Source organism: Mustela nivalis (assembly GCF_964662115.1).
Source record: "Mustela nivalis genome assembly, chromosome: 18".
In the NCBI taxonomy this organism is placed as follows: Eukaryota; Metazoa; Chordata; class Mammalia; order Carnivora; family Mustelidae; genus Mustela; species Mustela nivalis.
In genome coordinates this window covers 58,398,399-58,419,686 of record NC_139037.1, presented here as the reverse complement: position 1 = coordinate 58,419,686, position 21,288 = coordinate 58,398,399, and the positions used below count along the sequence as shown (strand labels likewise).

General features: G+C 49.9%; 1 protein-coding gene and 1 long non-coding RNA gene across 2 annotated transcripts; one reads left to right on the top strand and one right to left on the bottom strand.

Annotated features, from left to right (window-relative positions):
- Positions 1 to 21: 21 nt before the first annotated feature.
- Positions 22 to 1,297, top strand: LOC309853071. Its single transcript, XR_014305503.1, has 2 exons — positions 22 to 717; positions 876 to 1,297. It is a non-coding gene; the product is annotated as an uncharacterized lncRNA (long non-coding RNA).
- Positions 1,298 to 8,727: 7,430 nt separating this feature from the next.
- Positions 8,728 to 20,924, bottom strand: CEACAM20 (CEA cell adhesion molecule 20; the record flags this gene model as incomplete). Its single annotated transcript, XM_082711156.1, is given in 17 exon segments — positions 8,728 to 8,760; positions 9,534 to 9,655; positions 10,139 to 10,193; positions 10,555 to 10,616; positions 11,337 to 11,422; positions 11,621 to 11,735; positions 14,188 to 14,308; positions 14,312 to 14,466; positions 17,103 to 17,221; positions 17,223 to 17,244; positions 17,247 to 17,375; positions 19,283 to 19,298; positions 19,300 to 19,520; positions 19,523 to 19,618; positions 20,028 to 20,266; positions 20,444 to 20,495; positions 20,861 to 20,924. Coding segments are annotated over 17 exon segments (1,707 nt in total).
- Between the last annotated feature and the right edge of the window lie 364 nt (positions 20,925 to 21,288).

Genomic DNA, 21,288 nt, shown 5'->3' with positions numbered 1-21,288 from the left:
GCCGCCCCGCCCCTCACCGACCTGGGCGTCCACCGGCTCGCGGCCCAAGTCCGGCCTGCCCCAGCTTCAGTACCCCGCACGGCTCTGCGGCAGAAAGAGGTCGGGTTCAGCAACCCCCTGCGCCGATTGTGCATACGACAGACTCGGCTTAAGTTAGTTCGGCCCCCTCCCCTACTCGGCATCCGCAGGGCCGCTCGGCTGACGTCCGAAGCCAGGTGCGCGGCGACTGCAGCCACCCGCACTCGGGACAATGGCTGCGTTTCTGGCCGAACCCGGAAGTGCGTTTGGGCTTGGCGAGCCAGGACTACAATTCCCAGAAGCCTCAGCGGCGCCCGCGGCGATTACGCGGGAGTCCAGCTCCTCCCGGAGGTGAGCGTGGAAATTACTGCCCGACGCGCGGGGTTGGAGTAACTGCGTGGGCCGAGACTGAGTTTTTGCCGGGCTCCCAGAGGAGCTGGACTGGGAGGCCCAGGCCTAGGTTCTGATGTGGGGCGCGGTGGCTGACTTGGAAAGAGCTAGCCTGGCACCGGCTGGACTCCCAGGCAGGAGCAGCCGTGGAAACGGGATTCGATGAAACGGCGGGGTCCCCTCCCGGGCTCCCGCAGCTTTGTCAGACGCTTGCGCGCAGTCTCCTTTTTGGTCCTCAAGTCCAAAAACAGTGGCCCGTTACACAGTCCAGGGAGCTCCTGCCAAGTCCTTCAAGAATCTGACATGCTGGTATGTTTTTGTAGTTCATAACGGTGAAATAGCAAGAATCCTTTTGTTTTTTAAACTGAGTTCTTTCTCTGCCTCTAAGACTTTGGGGATATGTTCACCATCCCTCTCCTTCGCTTTTTGCCTTATCTCCTGACCATTTTTTCCTCTCTCGGTTCCAGCCACGTTGGCCTTTCCATCTTCCCCAGGAACTCCATGAAGCTCCCACTTCAGGACCTTTGCATGTGCTACTCATGCTGGCTGGCAGGCTCTTTCTTCCAGGATTCGCCTGGATTCTGCCATCTGGTCTTTAGGCAGATGTCACTTTCTCATGGGGCATTCCCCCATCAACTGCTGTAAACTCACTAACAAACCTTTCACTCCCCACTACTCCCTGCCTTCCTCTTCATCTTTATTGTCTAGAGAACTTTTCACTAACATATGTTGTAGGTATTTATTTGGTTTGTTGTTTATCTGCTTTCACCCCCAGACACCACCATAAGGGAAAGGATTTGTATCTACTTTGATCAGTGCTGTATCCCCAGCATCCCAAGGTAGGGGGCACATAATCGATGCTCAATAAATGTTTGTTTTGTTTTAAATATATAAAGGTCCCTGGCCCTTTGTTAAACATCTCATTAACATCTCATTAACTGGCACAATCACCCTATGAGAAAACAGTGGTGTTTATTTCCAACCCACCAGGGAGGAGCTGGCCATTGGTGCCACTGTATGAAAATACGGCATTTAAATTTTTTTTTATTGCTATCAAAGTATTCCTGTAGTTTTCTTCACATAACTTCTAACTTTTAACAAATTATTGCTATTTGAAATGTAATCTCCACCCCCCCCAAATTCCTTATGACTGGTTATTGTGGATTTTTTTTTTAAGATTTCATTTATTTGAGAGACAGGGAGACAGAGAGAGATCACATGAGCAGGGTTGAGGGGCAGAGGGAGAAACAGACTCCCCGCTCAGCAGGGAGCCTGATGCAGGGCTCGATCCTGGGACTCAAGGATCATGACCTGAACCAAAGGCAGAAGCTTAACCGACTGAGCCACCCAGGCACCCCTGTGGTTGATTTAAAAAAAAAAATTATTTGGGGGGTGCCTCGCTGGCTCAGTTGGTACAGCATGCGACTCTTGATCTTGGGTTTGTGGGCTCGACCCCAAGATCATGACCTGAGCTGAAGGCAGATGCTTAACTGACTGAGCCACCCAGGCGTCCCTGAAATGTTAGGAATTCTTATAGTATTTCCTTTGATACTCTTGACTTTTCTAGTGATATGTCATCTACAGATAATTATTTGATCTCTTCCTTGCCAGTATTTTTAACCAGATATTTCTTTGCATTTGGGTTATGTTGGCTATCGTTTTTACAACAATATCAATACAAGTAACATTCTTGATTGTGTTCTTCTTAATGGGCATGCCTCTAACATTTCAGGGTTAAATAGGTTGTTTTTTAAATGGAAGTAGGTAACTTATTGTTTTTTCTTTTTTTTAAACTTTTTGTTACATAAATTTCCAGCACAAAAGTAGGGAGACTAGTTAAAGGCCACCCCCTTTGGCCTGTCATGCAAATTAATTTTCCACTGGATCTTTTCTCATCTCTAGTCCCACCTGTGCTTTCCACTGTCCTCCTCCCCCAGTGATTTTGAAGCAAATACTACACATTGTTTCATTTCATTGGTAAGGGTTTCAGTAAATGTTTGAAAGACAGGGACTGGTTTTGAAAACAAAACTTCAATACAAAATAGATACCCATCATGGGGCACCTGGGTGGCTCATTCGGTTGAGAATATGACTCTTGATTTTGGCTCAGGTCTTGATCTCAGGGTCATGGGATCCAGCTTCACATCAGGCTCCACGCCCAGTGGAGATTCTCCACGCCCAGTGGAGATTCTCTCTCTCCCTTTGCCCCTCCCCACCCACTAGCACGCTTTCTCTCTCTCAAAAACAAAACCAAAAAAACAGGTATAAATACTACACATTGTTTCATTTCATTGGTAAGGGTTTCAGTAAATGTTTGAAAGACAGGGACTGGTTTTGAAAACAAAACTTCAGTACAAAATAGATACCCATCATGGGGCACCTGGGTGGCTCATTCGGTTGAGAATATGACTCTTGATTTTGGCTCAGGTCTTGATCTCAGGGTCATGGGATCCAGCTTCACGTCAGGCTCCACGCCCAGTGGAGATTCTCCACGCCCAGTGGAGATTCTCTCTCTCCCTTTGCCCCTCCCCACCCACTAGCACACTTTCTCTCTCTCAAAAACAAAACCAAAAAAACAGGTATCATAACCAGTGGGCACAAAGAATGCAAAATTAATGTGATTGGCAGATATGATTACAAACCTCAAGACCCAAGAGAATGAACTAAAAGAAATGAACATCAAGGAGAGGCTAGAAAGGCATCGAATATGAAACAGATAATGGTAAACATTTATGTACCACTCTGGGCCAGGCACCGCTATAAGGTCCTTATAAATATTTCTCACTTAGTCCTCCCAGCAATTCATACAAGGTTGGACTGTTACTTCCATTTTATGAGAGATGACACTGAGGCCCAGAAGTGTTAAGTAACAGCCAGGATTGTATTGTGAGGGCAGAGCAGGGACCGAGAAGTCTGACGCTAGAGTTCATGCTCTCAGTTCCTACATTATATTGCCCCTTGCCCACCTATCAATATCCTTCTTCTACATAAGTAATACTAAGTTTGCAAACAAGACAGGAAAGTTTGTATTTATTCATAATAGAAGCAAAAAAAAAAGGGAAACATAAGAAACCTTAAAAACTCCAATGACAGCTGTAAAAGACAATCACCATATTACAAGCTGTGTTGTAAAGTTGTCAAATCTTGCAGAATGATCTACAGATTCAGTATGTAAATATGACAAAATAATGATGGGGGATGCTTTGACCATGAACTCATCTTCTTTTTTCTCTATATTTTTTCCCACTTTTAAAAATTTAAGATCTTCAGACATTAAGGCATTAGTAATATATAATTTAAAACTAACTTTGTCTTTTGTTTCCTCTTTTTTCCTTCTTGTTTCAAAATGAACAAGATGGTTTAAGTTTTCCTTCCAGGAGCACTCAAATCCTGACCTAACCTGAATGTTATGGGGACTTCAGAACTGCTACTACTGAGGAACAGGAACTCATGCTAGGGACATGCCCATGGAACCCAGAGGTCTCTGTATTAGCTGTTTGGGGATTGGGTAAGACCCGAGTTTCATATTGCGGTTCTGTTGGCCAGGATTTGGGTGAGGGCTCAGTACCTCTTGAGAAACAGGGAGATCATGAATCCATTTGCTCTAAATGCTGGAAGATAAGAGCAAGAGTCACTAGAGGGAGAGTATAACCTGTACCTGGAAGACAGGGGTGGCAGGTTCTTGGCAGTAGGAGGGGAAAAAAACCAGTCCTTTTCCTTTGCTTAATCCTCTTCTCAAGCTATAAACATTGGAGGGACCCAGGCTTAGTTATCTGCCCCTACTGTTCTCTGTCTTTATCCACTTTTTTGCAATCTGTAGGGGAAAGGGTTAACTCAACAGGCCTGGGGTATCAAACCCAAGAAGGGCCAATTTCCATGACTAGCTCTTGGTCGGCTTCTAGGAACAACCCTTACAATGTTCTGTTTTTGCAGGCCTGAGGCCTTGAGCCACACTGTACCAGCTTGTCCATAGTTTATACAAACAACGTTATCTATGGTGAACACCAACGTTCCTTCTGTAGGGGCTGGAGTTTCAGTGACAGGTCAGTCCTATGGTACATGTCCATGTGACTGACCTCCTATAAAAATGCCAGACACCCAGGTTCAGCGTGAGCTGCCTGGGGTTGGCAACCCATCACAAGTGTTGTCACACATCATTGCTGGGGGACTTCCCTGGGGACTCCACTGAGAAAGGAAGTTTTGGGTGTGGTGTCCTCCAGACTCCACCCCATGGACCTTTCCCTTTGCTGATTCTACTCTCTCTCTCTTTTTGCTGTAATAAACCGTAACCATGAGTATAACAACTTCTGGGTACTGTGAATCCGTCTAGCAAATCCTCGAGCCTGAGGCTGGTCTTGGAGAGCCCTGACACAAGATCTCCTACAGCCCCATCACTTTAAACCCCACTGTCAAGTCCCAGATGTGTATCTCTCCTACCGCGCTCTCTCTAAACTTCTTAGGAACAACTACCTGTTTTATTCTCCAGCTAATCTATTTTTGATATGCCTAAAGCAAATTCTTGACTTTCCTTGTCTATCCCAAATGTGCCCCTCCCTCAGTGGTGCCTCAGAAAGTGGCCTGCCAGTCTTCTACTGCTCCTGGGGAGTCGTCCTTGACTCCTCACTCTGTTTTCACCAAATTGGACTCTCACCACCTCCGGCCCCAGATCCCTAAGGATCTCGCACCTGCTCCTCCCTTGGGTGCGTCAGTCTTTCGTGTCATTCTGGTTTTTTCTTGTCATCATCTCTTAGTCTCTCCTTGTTTCTCATCTGCCGCCATGATTTGAAAAGGCTGCTCCCTGTGTACATCCCTGCTCTCCTCTGGCTGGCTCACACCCCCCACACCTGGCTGCTGCGTCCACCACCAGTGTTTGCCCATCCTCGCAGCTTCCCCAGCTGCTGGGTCTCAAACCTTGGCCCGCTAGTTCTGGATCACTTTCTTCCCCCTGTTTTTATTGTTTTTAAAGAAACACGAACCAAAAGCTGGGTCCAGAGCTTGAAAAACACAAAACAGAATGCCACGAGGTCTGCAAAGAGAATGGCTGGGATAGAAGAGACACCTGGTAAATTTCATCGAACACGTGATTGATCGTGATTCCTCGAGGATTTCTGGAGAAAGGATATCTGCTTCCGTGAGACTCAGGGGATGATCTGGCAGTAAATGCTGTGTTCTGGACTCACAAGCACCTGTTACACAAAGAGAAAACGTGAGTTCCATATTCTGGGTAGGGCTTCCTGGTCTCCTTGCTCTATTTAGTCCAAGGCCCAGGTGCTCTGGCACCGTCCTCCATCCTTGGACACTCCAAAGATCGTCCCCGTCTTACTGCATTTCAGTCATGTGTGCACCTCTCTTCCTACAGTGGCCCTCATGTGTCCTTACCACTGAGGACACACACTTTGAGGTGTCCCCCATAATCCTCACCTCCTGGTATTCATGCCCTAAGGTCATCGCCTTCCCTTGAGGGCAAGACCCGTGACTCGCAACTAACCAGTAGAATAGGGCAAGATGGTAGGATGTGCCTGATGGCGGTACTGAGTCTGTTATGTAAGATTGCAGCTTCTGTCTTGGCTTTGAAAAAGCAAGATGTGATGGTGTGAGCTGCCTATGGAGAGGGCCACACGGCAAAGGACTAAGGGCAGCCTCCAGCTGACAGTCGGTAAGAAACTGAGGCCCTTGTTACGGAGCCTGCAAGGAGCCTGCAAGGCACCGAAGACTGCCGAGAACCACGTGAACTTGGAAGTGGATGCTTCCCCAGTCAAGCCTCAGATGAGACTGGAGCCTGGGCCAGCATCTTGATTACAGCCTTGCAGAAGGCCCATCTAAGCAGTGCTTGGACTCTGGATGGAAACTCTTGAGACAATAACATGCAGCGTTAGCTGCTCCATTTGTGATCATTTGTTTTGCAGCCACAAACTGTAATAGACCCACTCAGAGCCTTTTCGCTTAATGCCCCTCAACTTGGAAGACTCCACTCCAGACCCTTTGTGTGGTTTGCTCCCTCTCGTCCCTGCAGAATGTTGCGGACATCGAGTTTGCTGACCCTGCACTCCTCCCTGTATCTTATTCCTTGTCTACTCCTGTTGACAAGACTAGGAAGCCTAACGCCTCACCCTCTCAGCCTTCTTGGCCACAAGGAATACCGTGTGACAGAATTCTAGCCAAAGAGACAGAAGAGGAATTTCCCCTAGTGAGACTTCTAGGAAGAGCTTAGGCTTCACTGAGGGAAGGGAACAAATGTAGCTCTCCTCCCCAGACCCCGATGAAGAGAGGGACCTAAAAGGTTAATGATACCAGTTCCTAGCGGGCCGAGGAGCTGACAAGCGTAAACACAATCCCGACAGTGGTCTGAGCCCGTCTGAGTCTCCTCTGGAGAACCTGGGAGTTTTAAATAGTAAAAGAGCATGTTCTTATATGAAATCCAAAGTCATAGAGGAAGAGTGACCAGGAAGCGTGCATAGGAACTCCCTCTGGACTGAGAACAACCGAGCAAATTCATCGCTCAGCAAATAGCAACCACATATGAAAGCAAAGCTTCCTGGTAACATTCCCGTCCTTGGATGCCACACATAACTTCTGATACTGAGTTATCTGAGATTCCCCAGTGTTCTCTCAATTACTTTCAGAGGGTTTGTCTTTTTACTAAAGTCCCTAACTATGGGAATGCCTGGTGGTCTTAGCTGGTAGAGCATGCAACTCTTGATCTTGGGGTCAGGAGTTCAAGCCTCACACTGGGTGTGGAGCCTACTTATAATAATAATAATAATATTTAAATTTCCTGACTATAAGACATTCACATCTTTTGAGGATGGTTCATCTGTCAGTTAGACTAAAGCCAGGCCTCCTCCAATATAGCCTCCACAGTAATGGGTCTACCCTTTGGACAGAGAAGTTAACACATTAGTCACTCTACTGCAAGGCAGGACTTCAGACACTAAATTATTGGAGTTCTGTGTCCCTAAAGTTTCCCTTTTCCAAATCTGTCCTCGCCTCCCTCTTTTGCCTCCTAAAAGTCCTTGGTCATTGACTCCTTCAGAGGATACTGCCTAAAGCCCATCCCTGGATGTGGAGTAATCTGGCTAGTCCAGCACATGGATGTTTCACTTGAGTCCCTCTGAAATAACCACTAATCCTGAGAGCCAGGAAGCCATCTCCTGAGTTATGGCCACCTCCAGGGCGAAGCTCTTCTTCCCATTTGCCTGAATGAGCAAATAGCTTTCTTCCTTTTGGGTGATTAAACTGATAATGTTTTTTTTTTTTAAATTTGGCTACCAAGAACGTCAAAGACAAATGAGAAATATAGGGACGGATCCTATGTAGGTCCAGCATATTTATTTTCTTATCCATGCCTTGACGTCCTGTTATTATTAAAAATATTTCCGGGGCGCCTGGGTGGCTCAGTGGATTAAGCCGCTGCCTTCGGCTCAGGTCATGATCCCAGGGTCCTGGGATCGAGCCCCGCATCGGGCTCTTTGCTCAGCGGGAGCCTGCTTCCCCCTCTCTCTCTGCCTGACTCTCCGCCTACTTGTGATTTCTCTCTCTGTCAAATAAATAAATAAAATCTTTAAAAAAAAATATTTCCCTAATTGTGGTTCCTATTTGTAATTTAGCACCATTATATAGTGTGATGTAGAAGCTTTCTGTGAATTGCCTCAAATCCCCCATGGGAGAAATGTAGGGACATAAATATAAAAAAAAAAACAGTATAAAAGGAAATAAATCAAAAGGGATAAATGGTTGTCAAGGCACTGAAAGGGATGGGAATGGAGAGAAATTAAATGGATGGAAACTTAAAAGTCAGGGAGTGGAATGGAATTAGTAGCATGGGGTCCAAAAATGTAAATGAAGGAAATGGAATAAATGGAAAAATCGTGGGCTCCTGGGTGGCTCAGTCAGTGAAGTGTCTGCCTTTGGCTCAGGTCATGATCCCAGGGTCCTGGGATCCAGCCCCATGTCAGGCCCCCTGCTCAGCGGGGAGTCTGCTTCTCCCTCTCCCTCTGCCTGATGCTCCCCCTCTTCCTCTCATGCTCTCTCTCTCTTTTTTCTCTCTCTCTCAAATAAATAAAATATTTTAAAAAATAATACATGGAAAAATCATAGTGGAAAGGAATGAAAAGGAAAAGAATGGAGTGAAATAAGCGGGCGTGGAAAGGAGAGGAATGACACGGAACATAGGATTAGAACCGAATGGGAAAGAGGAGCAAGAGAAGGCGTCTAAGGAGAGGGAAAGAGCGGAAAGGCAAGTGACAAAAAATTAATACGACAAAGGGCAACTGGGAATTCAGAATGGCCGTCTGGGAACGAAGCTGGAGTGCTGCGGGATCAGGCATGAGGAGACGGAGTCGAGTGCAGCTCCTGCAAGGAGGTGGAAGGGAAGGAGACGGCCTGAAAACGGGAAGCTAAAGGGGACAGAAAGTAGCCTGGGCTGCTGGAAGGGAGCAGGACGGGACAGAAGGACCGGAGCATGGACTGACGGTCCCTGGAGGGGAGCGGAGAAGGGACAGAAGAGGAAAGAGTGGATGGGAACGGGAAACGGCGGGTAGGACGAGCAGAAGACGGAGACCGAATAGGGAGGGTGTGTTCTGGTCTTCCCCAAAGCTGTTTGGATAGCTGGTAGAAATGACCTAGTTTCTTCCCCACCTGCACCCCTTCTGGTGCACAGGTGGCGGCAGGAGGTCTATTAGGCATTAAACCCTGTGACTTCACTCTATGAAATCTGCGGACTGAGATCTGGACTCCGTGGAGAATTACTGCTCTGCTGCCTGCCCATCCCTCTGATCCCGTCGGGAAGTTACTCTGAAGGAAACTCTACGTAAACAGTACGGAGGCAGCTGCTGAGTGCCTTCTCAATTTGGGGGACACACTCCTGCCTCTCCTCCACCTTCTAATAGGTGGGGTGGAAATAAATGTGATAGAAACACGGAACGGAGTAAAATCAAGTGGACTGGAAAGAAACAGAATGAAATGAAGCAGAACGTGGTAGGATAGAATGAATGGGATGGAACCAAAAAATAACGAAGGGAAAACTCTCTTGAGAGTTTATCCTACAGACTTTTCAGCAGGGAAGAAGAGGCAGGATGGTGACTGCTGTCCCATCTGTCTGAAGATACAGGGTTGCATAAAATCACCTCATACTTTGACTCTATATTTCCTTTTGGGAGAGTGGGGACCGATGGATCCACAGCAACTTTGGGCAGGGGTTTTCTGGGGCTGTGGGAATAGTTCCTGGGGGGTCTGATGGTAGATCCTTCTGCAGGGGAATGGAGAGGTCAGTTAGGAACCACGAGCACAGACTGCCTTAAAATCACAGTGGCTAGAAAGTGCCAGCCTGCATTCTTCAGCGACCCCAGAGAGGAATAGTTTTCACCAAGTCCTTACAAAGAATCAGAAGTGGATGTAAGTTTAGGACCCAGGGCCCTTCCCCTGATCTAGATCTAGAACTCTGTCTTTTCACCTGGCTCCCTTTGCAACCTCTACTCCCCAACTGCTTCGCACCCCAGTGCCTGCTAGCTAGTGCCACCTTGTCTGCAATCCAATTCAGAGCCCTGGAGGGAAAAGGAACCCAGTAGGAGCCAGAGACCTAGAATCTGGCCCCACTGCGTCCGAGGCCTTGGGCCACTTTCTCTCCATCCCTGGCCTTGCAATGCACAATGAAGAGTCTACAGGATGGTTTCTCAGACTTGTCAAACACCTTCTCAGATCGTATTTCCACAGCAGCTTTTTAAAATCACACTCAGCAGATCCCACATTACCTCATAAAACTGCTCTAGGGGTTCTGGGGGTAGTACCTGGGGGAAAAGAAAGTAGTGAAGAGGTCAAGGGTTTGGCATGGGGACCAGTCCCAGAAATTCTCAGGAACAGCTTTGGCCTCAGAGGCAGGTACATCCCTTCTGATTCTCAGAGGAGTTCAGGCTAGGCATTGTCATAGTGAAGGGCAAGAAGACAAGAAGAGATGGGAAGCCAGGGAAGACCTTGGGATCCCCAGAGAAGGCAGGGGAGGAGATGCATAAAGACTTAAGCCAGCCCTAGGTATCAGGAGAACACACCTCACTCCCCAACCCAAGAGGTGGGACTGGAACAGCCCTCCTGGCCTGGGGAAGGACCAGATGGTCAGGGGAGCAGGGAGGGTCCCTCTGGAGCACTGCTTACCTTTTTGACTCCAACCTGTCCTTCAGGTTCAGGTAACTTGGCATACATGGGCCTCGGCCAGTCTAGAGAAAGGGAATGCCAGCCTGGGTCTGGAGATGGGAAGAGATGTGAAGGAAGGGGTTGTTTCTCCACGTCACTCCTATCCCCAGAAAGGTAGTGGCAGAAACCTTCCTTCCGCCCTCCCCAGGGCTCCCCAGCACAGCTCCAGTGAACTTGACCAGGAAATCTAATTCTGGGTTAGATAAGGCTCTTTGATGAGGTGGCCGAGGATGGAAATCTAAGACCTAGCCCTAGTGGGCCTCTGGAGCATGGGTTTATCCTTTCTTCTTCCCGGGCGTGGATCTCCTTTCTGTGAAACTGAGCTGGATTGGACAGTCTCTTCCATTTCAGGGGGGAGGGCTTCCTTCCGGAATCCCAGCCCAGAGATGTCAAAGATGTTTCATTTTGCTTTTAGTCAGCTCCCATGCATCAGTAGAGGGTGTGTGAAGCACCGTGCTGAGGTGGGTTATAAGGCTGACCCTAGGTTCAGCAGGGATGAATGTTGTGACTGGTTCTCTCTGCCTACAGCAATCAACTGGGAAAGTTTTCTGAAAGTGAAAAGGAGAGAATATCCTATTTTTTTGCTGTGGCTGTTGGAACAGGGGAGACCTCCTCAGGGTTCTTGGCTCCAATCTCATCCATGATCACTAGTGGCAAGCTGGGAGCAGAGGCCCAGACTCCTGGTACCAGCCCCTTCCCCAGACCCCGCTGCTGCCCTGAGCATCAATGATGAAGTCACTTACTAGAACAGTACACTGCACAGGGCCCCTCTGCAGAGGTGGGTGTTGCTCCCTCCTTGATGGGGTCCTCCGCTTTTTTGCTTGAGAACCTGAAACCCCAAATCCCCCATTCTTTTGCCTCCAGTCCTTGCCATCTTCACAGGCCCTACCCGTATCCCACATCCATCCTTGGGCAATGTCCCAACCCCCCTGAGTTCCCCAGTTGCTACAGACACAGCTCAGCACCATGGTCAGCAACACTTTGGGCCGCAGGCCACATTCTCTAACCCATTCATTCCCAGCATTACCATCTGGTGTTTCTGTTGCAGAGGAAATAGCCCAGCCCTGTGGATAGGGAAATGAGAGTCAGGATCCCAAGGGCAATGCCAGCAATGACTCTTGCAGACAGGGAAGACCTGGGACCTGGGCAAGGAGAAAGAATCAGGACCCTGGTCTGACACCCTCTTGCCTGCCCTTGTCCTCATTCCCAAGCTGTGGCTTTGTCTCCACTGTCACTTGATAAACAGGTGTTTTCCAGTCACTGGGAGGCAGCATTTTGTGGTATTAATAGCATCATTTCTGGAGTCAAATGGCCTATTCACATCTTCGCTGTGTGACCTTGACCAAGCTGCTTAACCTCTCTGTGCCTCAGCTGTCTCCTCTGCAGAACAGGGATAATAGTGTCAGCGTTTGGTAAAAAAAGACTCAACAGAAGAGTATTCATGTTCAAAATATGGAATGTTCAACATGCCCCAGATAGGACAATATTTAGACCATGAAAAGTGATCAGTAAATGTTGGTGGGATGACAATACTGCTTGGGATAATGGGTCAAATACAGCTTTCAGAGGAAAGGGTTTTGAAAACCAGAAAGCTGGCTCCCCCACCTTTCCCCCTCCTTTTTCTTTTTTCTTTTAAAGATTTTATTTATTTATTTGACAGACAGAGATCACAAGTAGGCAGAGAGGCAGGCAGGCAGAGAGAGAGAGAGAGAGAGAGAGAGAGAGAGAGAGAAGCAGACTCCCTGCTGAGCAAAGAGCCTGATGCGGGACCTGATCCCAGGACTCTGGGATCATGACCCAAGCCAAAGGCAGTGGCTTAACCCACTGAGCCACCTAGGCACCCTCCCCATCCTTTTTCATACCTGAGTCACCTTTGACTCTCTGGGGCCCTGGGACCACAGGCAGGTGACATCCCCTTCTGAGTCCCATTTCCTTATCTGCAAAGTGATGAGGCCCAGTAATGATGCGAAGGGGAAATGAGGTGGTGACTGGATGCCGGGCACACCACGGGTGATTGATTAATAAATGGCAGCTGTAATCATTAACGTGGGCCTGTGTTTGCCCTTCCAGCTTCTGCCCAAAAGCCTTCCCCAAGGGGTGAAGTCCAGCCACAGGGATTAGGAAGGCAGCCGTGAGGATGGGGGGGTGGGGGAGAGGAAGGGGCTCTCTGCTTTGGCGGGGCAGGAGGGGGCCTCCAGGGGGCCTCAGGGGTTCTTAGTTTCACTCTCTGAGCCTTTCTTTCTGTGTCAAACAAGCATAGCCATTCATAACCCTCTAGGCTTCGAGGGGATTAAGGGAGCTCCTACGTGGGAATAAGAGCGCCGCGCCGGACACAGTCAGTACTCAGTAAGAGGCCGCGACATGATCTGATGATGGTGAGAGATGCTGTCCTCCACCAGGCTCTAGGCTCCAAGAGCCCTTCCTACGTGACCTTGTTCAAATCCTGCAACAGTCCCGTGACCATCAACCATACTCACTGCTTCCTCCTCTGAGCCTCAGTTTCTCCATTCATCAAAGGGTCTTCACAAGACCAGAGGGTTGTTTTGAAGATTCAGTAAGGTAGTTTGGGGATGGTGCATAGGGTCCTCCTTTCGGTAACAACTGAGAACCTGACTCCTGAGGCGGCCAGCCTGGTTTCAAACCCTAGGATGGGTCTCAGGCTCTCCTACACAATGGAGGTGCCCACAGGCCTACCTCAGAACTGGCTGGCAGGGGGCACCCACGAAGGGCTTGCTGATACTGTGTATGGAAAGGCTTGTTTCAGGCATGTGGTTTAGGCTCAATAAAGAATAATTTTATTTGTTTAACAAATGCAATATGCCAGGCACTGCCATAAAAACCTTACCAATGTTGGTTAATATTGAATGACCCTCTGATATAAGCACAGTTGTTATGTTTATTTTACCCACAAGGAATCAGAGGTTCAGAGAGGTTAAGCAGCATGCCCAAGGTCACACAGCCAATAAGCATTAGAGCTGGGATACAAAACTCTGACACTGTGTTGCCCTCTCAAGAACTCAAGATAAAAATACAGGTACTTGCTGCTAGTCACACCCAGCTGTTATTAATACAATTCCTATAATTAGGGGCATGGGGGGGAGGGCTCAGTGAGTTGAGCCTCTGCCTTCGGCTCAGGTCATGATCTCAGGGTCCTGGGATCGAGCCCCGCATTGGGCTCTCTGCTCAGTGGGGAGCCTGCTTCTCCCTCTCTCTCTGCCTGCCTTTCTGCCTACTTGTGATCTCTCTCTCTGTCAAATAAATAAAATTTTTTTAAAAAATAAAATCTATATAATTCCTATAATTAATATAATTCCCACCAGTTCACTCCTTCATTCATTGGCTATCTCCCTGACTCATTGTCCTTCTAAACAACTCTGGAAGATAAGGCATCACAACCCCCATTTCCAGGTAGGAAAACTGAGGCTCGGAGCAGCCTGGAGGGTTTTCCAGGGCCCACAGCCGGGAAGGAGAGGTTCTGGGTCCCGAGCATTAGAGGCTGGGCTTTGGCAGCTCCAGACTGGGAACCTGGCCCATGTTACACTGTTGTTACACTAGAAGATGACGTGGTGGGGAGGGGGGCATGGACGCACTCACCTGCCACTCTGACCAGGATGGAGGCAGAGCGGGCCAGGTGTGTCACCGGGTTGGAGGCTGTGCAGTTGTAGATGCCCTCGTATTCCCAGGTTAGGGCCTCGATGATTAGCTGCTTCCCCACTTACACAGCGGTGGAGTGCTCAAGGGTCCAGTGAAACTTAGCGCCCGGCTGGGACTCTGCCTGACGCTGCAGGGTCAGGCTGGAGTTGAGCTCTGCCTGGATAGTGCTGACCGCCCCAGACAATGCCCTGCTGGTGATGTCCACTCGATCTGGGCCATCTGTGTGCAAAGCCAAATATCCCCCGCCGGGGAGTTTTCCTGTTCTGCCCACTCTGCTTCCGCGCTGGAAGCTAGACCCCTCCCCTTGCCCCCACTTCTCGATTCTAACAGAATTCTAGGCTGTAGCCTGGAGAACGAAGTCTCTTCTAACTGCCATTGAAAGGAGTCTCAGCAAGATGTTCCCTTTCCCTCCTTAGCTGCCAAGCAGGCAGCCTGTAGTCCACCACATGGAAGGGAGAAACCCAGTGCAAAACATCCAAATAAAAAACAAACCCCCGGCTCTTGCAAAAGCGAGCACTCACCAAGGAGCCTCGCAGAGCATCCAGGCTTCCCAGATTGTTGTGTCCCGAGAGCATAGCCTCACACTTGCAAAAACTTTATCATTCTGGTGGACTTTCTTACAGATGAGCAAATGGCCCTGTTGCAATATTTAAATCTCCATCCTTCTATTCTCCAAAGTAGAGATTCCTGCGGAGTTCCTTCCTGAAGCCGGAAGGAGATCATTGGCACTTGGCTCTCCTCCCGTGCACGTGAAGGAAACAAATGAAATGGCCGTTGAGTTTCTCATGCAAACTAAGAGTTGAGTCTTCGTCTTACTTAAGTTAACATGAACTACTGCAAAGAAGGATGTGAAGAGTTTCTAGTTGGGACACTCGGGAAGAGGAGGAAAATCCTGTCCTCATCCCCTCCTCGTTTCCTTGGATATTCTCCCCATCTGAACCCCATGGCCACCAGGATCCCTCAGGGTCTTCCCATCCTGGTGTCAAATCCTCCACACAACAGCCAGAGGGCTCCCTAAGTACAAACTTGACACTATCCCTTCCCTGCTTAGAACCCTCCATGGCTCCCCAGTGCCTTCAAGGCCAAGGCCATGGCTGACCAGCTCATTCACAATCCAGACCCCTCTGGCCCTACTTCTCCCCTCTCCACACCTCTCCCCTCTCAATTCAGAAATAAGATCCTTCTCGGATGTTCCATCTTTATCATGTTTCCTCTTAAGTAAGAGCCTTCACACATTCTCTTCCTTCTCTGGAATGGCTCTTCCAGGCGTCTGCTCCACGTAGTGACTTACTCGTCCTCTGGATCTCATGGTGGACACCACCTCTCACAGTGAGCCTTCCCACATGCCCCAGACCGGTGGGGCCTCCTTGGGTTCCCCAAATCCTGCCGTCCCATGGCAGTCCTCTTGACACTACTTTTCTTGGCCTGATTATCGACCTCCCCACCCCAGGTAGGCTGGGAGCTCCAACAGTCACAGCTGTTACTCGGCAAGCACCCCACATTTGCTCAGCAGAGAGGGAGAACAGAAGAGCAGTTTTGGGCTTCATGACCAAAGTGGGAAGGGGAGAAGAGAGCAGCAGTGTATGGAAGCCCCCCCTCCACGTGCCCCGGTACCTAACACGTATCCATGCGGAGTATATATACGTGTAACACGTATACATGCGGACCCTACTTTCTCTCCCTGCAGGTGCCTCTTCTCCGCTTCAGCTCGTGGCCACTACACCGTTTGAAGAGCTCAGGCAAAAATCCTTGCAGTCAGTGCCTTTCTCTTTCCATTGGTGTCAACAGCAGCAAATCCTGAGTTCTAGATTCAAAATGCATCCATGGTCCCGTGGTCCGACCCCTTCTCATTCCCCTGACGGACAACTGTGGCCACCCTGAGAAGGCGCCTTGCAGACTTCTGACAGCCCGAGTTTCAATAACCAAGTGCCCAGCCCCTGAAATCCACTGCCGGCCCTCTCATGGGCTGCACCTGACCTGTACCTGAAGGTGTTGGGGAAAATGAGGCAGGCCCCTTCCTGGGAGATTTGGGGCTCCCAGACAGCCTTGATGGTGTTCCTCAGACTGCATGGTGGTCTCCACACTTCCATCCAACCTTCTCTCTCCCTCCCCCTCCCCTGCTTGCTCAGGACGGGACAAGGCCCCCTCCCTACATTTCTGCAGGGAGCATTCCTTGCATGGGTCACCACTTTAATCCGACCTTGGGGTCTGTCTCTCCAACGACCCAAACAAACACAACACCTTCTCAACCTCCTCCCTCTCCACTGCTTCCACCCCATAGACAAGGGCCCAGGATACCCTGTGAAAACCTAAGTCTGAACCTCTCCTCCCTCCACTCAGAGCCTCTTGTTGCTTCCAGGCCCTCGCCATGGTTCACGGGGCCCTGCAGGATCTGCCCCCTCTCCTGTTCTGTCCTCCCCCTAATTCTGTCCGGTTGCCTTGGCCTCCTTGGGTTCCTGCGCCCACTGCGCACTGCCCATCTCGCATGCTGCTCCCTCCCCCGGCACTGTCTTCCCTTAGCTGCCCACAGCGTCCTGCGTGAGTACCACCTCCTCAGGGAGGCCTCTCCTGACTGCCCCACCTGACTAAGACGGCAACACCCGCCCCTCCCAGCTTCCCCTGGCCCTCTTGCTGCCTCGTGGTTCTGCTCACCTGCCTCTCCCTCGCTTAGCTGTTCAGGGCGTGTCTTCCCACTAGAATGTAAGCCCCACAAAGAAAGATGCCCCGCCTGTGCCCAGACACGGCTGGCACAGAGCAGGGATTCGATAACTGTGGAAGGAATGGTTAGAAGGAACAACTGAAGGGAGGGAGGGAGGGAGGGAGGAGGACGAGGTCCAGCCTGGGTGACTCGCAGCCGATGGTGAGCGTGAGGGGCTCCCTTCGCGCCTGGCTGCCCCGGCTCCAGACCTCGCACCCATAGGGGCCCGTGTCGTCTCGCTGGAGGCCGTGGATGACCAGGCTCCGGTTGCCGGCACAGCATCAGGTGCTCGCTCGGCCGAGGGCCTGGCCCCTCAGGAACCACAGGACTGCAGTCACCTTGCGGGAGGTCTGGCAGGTCAGCGTCACGGAGCTGGCATTTTCCACGGGAGTCAGGCTTGAGGACACAACGTGAGGCTTGGGCAGCATTTCTGGAAACACAGAGAGACATAGGGTGGGGGTCAGGGACCCTTCCAGGTGTAAAGTTTTTCCGGCGAGATAAACACAACACGGGGCAAAGTAGGTGCGAGGCAAGATTTATTGAAAACACTCTCCGGCGAAGTTTCAGGGCTCAGGAGAAGGGGAGCCAGGAAAGTTGCTCCGGGAGGAGGTGGGCCCCCTCGGGCGAGGCTCCTCGACTCTGGAAAGCAGAGTGGCGGAAGTCGGAAGTCGCGCCCAAGGCAGGGAGGAGGGGGCTTTTAAGCGGCCTCGAGGGGAGTTCAGGGGTCTTTTGGCAAGTTTCCCTTATTTGGATATTTCGCCTGCTCGTCGGGGTCCCATTGGTCCACTGGAGCCCGGGGCAGGGGGTCTCAGATTCCTGCTTGGGTCTTTGTTCTCCTGTCCAAGCTCAGGTTTTGTGGCGGGGACTTTCGCCATCTTAAGTAGCCCTTTCTTTCTGCCCACCCAACACCAGGCACATGCCATAGGGCTTTCCAGGGATGTGTGTGTATGTGTTGTGGGTGGGGTGTGTGTGTTCTTTGCCTATGACTATATTATACGGGAGGTACGAGTGTGTACTGTGTGACTATGTGAGAATGTTATGGGTTTTGTGGGTATGGTGTGTGGTATGTGGACATGTCGTGTGTGTAAGTTTGTGTCTGTTGTATGTGTGTGTTGTGTATGTATGTTCTGTGACTATGAGGTATTGTACATATTCACTCTGTGAGTGTGTTGTGTGTGTATATATTTTCTGCCCGGGAGTGTATGTTGTATGTGGTATTGTGTATGTTAACGCATGTGAATTGTATGATGTTCTGTATGCTTTGTGTATGACTACGTTGTGTGCGTAGTATGTATAAACTATGTATGTATGTATATGTATGTATAGTATGTGTAATGTGTGTCAGTTGTGTACATGTGCTGAGGGCACTGAATGTACAATATGTAGTGTATTTCCTGCGTTGTATGTGAAGATGGTGAGTGACTGTAATGTGTGTGTTGTGTGTTCTATATTGTGTGTATACATGATTGACATGAGAGTGTGTTGTGTGTTTGCAGTATTGTTGGTTGTGTACATGTTCTGTGTGAGGTATGGATGTCTGTGTTTTATGTGAGTATATCCTGTGTGTAGCAGATGGGTTGTGTGTATGTGTGAGTGTATTGCTTGTACGTGTTGGGGGCTGGTGTGAACCCTGTGAGCACATGACGCAGGTCTATGCTGTGATATGTACTGTGTGTTATATGCATCTTTTGCGTGCATGTTGGGTTTTGTTTGTTTGTTTGTTTTAAAAGATTTTATTTATTTATTTGACAGAGATCACAAGTAGGCAGAGAGGCAAGCAGAAGCGGGGGTGGGGAGTTGGGGGAGAAGCAGGCTCCCTGCTGAGCAGGGAGCCCGATGTGGGACTCGATCCTAGGACCCTGGGATCATCACCTTAGCAGTGACTTAACCCGCTGAGCCACCCAGGCGCCCCTGTTGCGTGCATGTTGTGTGTGCTTTGCATGTATGTTGTCAATTGGTAGTGTTGTGTGTACTCACTGTGTGTGAATTACATGTGTCTTGTGTGTGTTGTGCATGTATGTGAGTGTGCTGTGCATATGTGGACATTATTTGTGTGCTGAGATGTGTGAATACTGCGTGTTTGTTATATATAGAGAATCAGCCCCTGCAGTGACTTTCAGAGAATCAAAGAATGGACACAACCCACAGACAGCCAACAGGGTCTTGTGGAAGATGGGCCAAGCCTGGAGCCAGGTCCTTTCCCGTGGTCAGAGCCCCATTCTGCCACCAGCCACGCAGGAAATCCCCACTCTTCTGAGTCTTCCCCAACCTCTGGGGTATTGGTGTAGCTCTGCTTCTCAGAGGAGCAAAGGAGAGGAAGAGGAAAAAGAGACTCACCAAGGACTCGGACTTGGAAGAGCAGCCATGCAGAGCAGGTGGGTGGCACTGTTGGACACCAGGCACCTGTATATGCCTTCGTGTTCCATGGACACAGCCTGGATGGTGGCTGTTCTCTTGGAGGAAGATGGGGTGAAATTATTGTGGAAAAACCAGGAATAGTCAGGAGGTGGGTGAGAGGGTGTTTCCACAGAGAAGGTCCCAGTGGAGCCCTCTGTCACCTCAACCACCCCGCCCCCCCGCTGGATACACCAGAATCCACCTTGATCTCGAATGGGTCAGGACCATCCGGGAGGACAAGAACGACCGTAGCAGGAGTGATCTCATCAGCAATGGCTCTCTTAGACCTCAGGAATCAATAAATACTACTATTTCTCTTCTCTCCACCCAAGCTCTGGGTCAGTTACAAAGGAGGTGCCGGAGTCTAATGGAAATGAAACGTCGGCCTGATCCCTGGGTGAAGCGGGATTGTAGGACACATCTAAAGCGTGCCAGCAAATGCTCTTTCCTTGCCCCTACCCAGACAAGATTTTGTAGCAAACATCTGAAGGGTAAGGAACTAAGTTTTAGATCTCTTAACCTGGATGTTCACAGTAGAGTCCAAGCAGAGACATCAGTTAGCAACACGTCTGGAGTTCAAGGGTAGACAAGTCCACATTTGATGGTATCTGGAGCTGTGAGACTGAATGAAATCACCGAGATAGGGGGTGTCCTTGAGGGCTGGGGAGAATGGAAAGGGACTCACAGTGCACAGTCAGGAGGACAGGATCACTGCTCTGGGCCTGGTGGAAACCCTGAGCTTGGTATCTGTAAGGCGTGTAGTCCTCCCACTGCACGGGCAGGATGGTGAGGGTCTTGCAGTCTGTGGACAGCCCCATGCACTCATGGAACATGAGGGGGAGATTGCTGGATAACCAGTGGATGGTAACGTTGGCATCCTTGATGTCGCAGTAGAGGGTCACCTCTTCTCTCTGTTCTCCCTCTCTGAGAAAGGGAGAGGAGGCAGAGGCACAGACCCAGACGGAGGAGGACCAGACAAAACGTAGCCACAGAGGGACCCAGAGAGACTGGACTGGAATTGCCAAAAGACAAACGAGGTCAAGGCCTAGACTCAGATGCTAGATCTACTGCTCATTTTAAGTGCGATCACGGGCGACTTACTTCCCCTCTTTGAGCCTCATTAAAGGGGGCTGTAGGAATAAAGCAGAAGGATCTGGGATACGACAGTGGGTCCATTAACACCAGCTGTAAGGAGAACCACGCTTGTAACTGGGATGCCGGCCAGATCCCACTGCCCACTTCTAAGCCGCCCTTCCCCACCACAACCATACCAGGCACAGTCCACCCCTCCCCCCTGCCCCGAGTACGACAGATCCCACCGGTTGTTGTCAGACCCTGGCTGGGCCAATCAGATTTGTCCTGTTGGGATTTGGGGCACAGAATCCTGATGGGTGCTTTAGGTATGAAGACAGGGATCAGAATGATAGCCTTGTTTTCTCTGCCCACGTCTCTGAATCTGCCATTGAGTCTGGGGCGCCCAGGGCGTCCAGGACGTAGATGGAACAACGTCCTTCTCACCTTGGGTGATGGTCAGTGGGTCGGCACCGGTGGTGAACTGGGCTGCAGCTGGCAGACTCCACATGGTCAAAAGCGAGGCTGGTGGGGAAGAGAGAAGAGACATTCAGAAAAGGTGTCTTGGGAGTGTCCGGTTATGGTCTTCCTAGAGGAAGGTCTAGGTCATGGACATGGCGCTTCACCCTGAGAGGCCTGACTCCTAGCCACTACTGACTGACCGTGTGACTTGTGGCGTGTTTTTAATCTTCTTGAGTCTCAATTTGTCCAGCTGCAGAATGGACATAACGTCACCTGCAGCCCAGGGTTGTGTGTTGTGTGTTGTGGTAATCATCACCGGCGCGCTGTAATGGGGCCGCCCAGGGTCACTGTGCTCCAGTGATGCTCACTGGATGCTCTTTCATTCTGCAAGAGTGAAAGAGATGCTCAGAGAG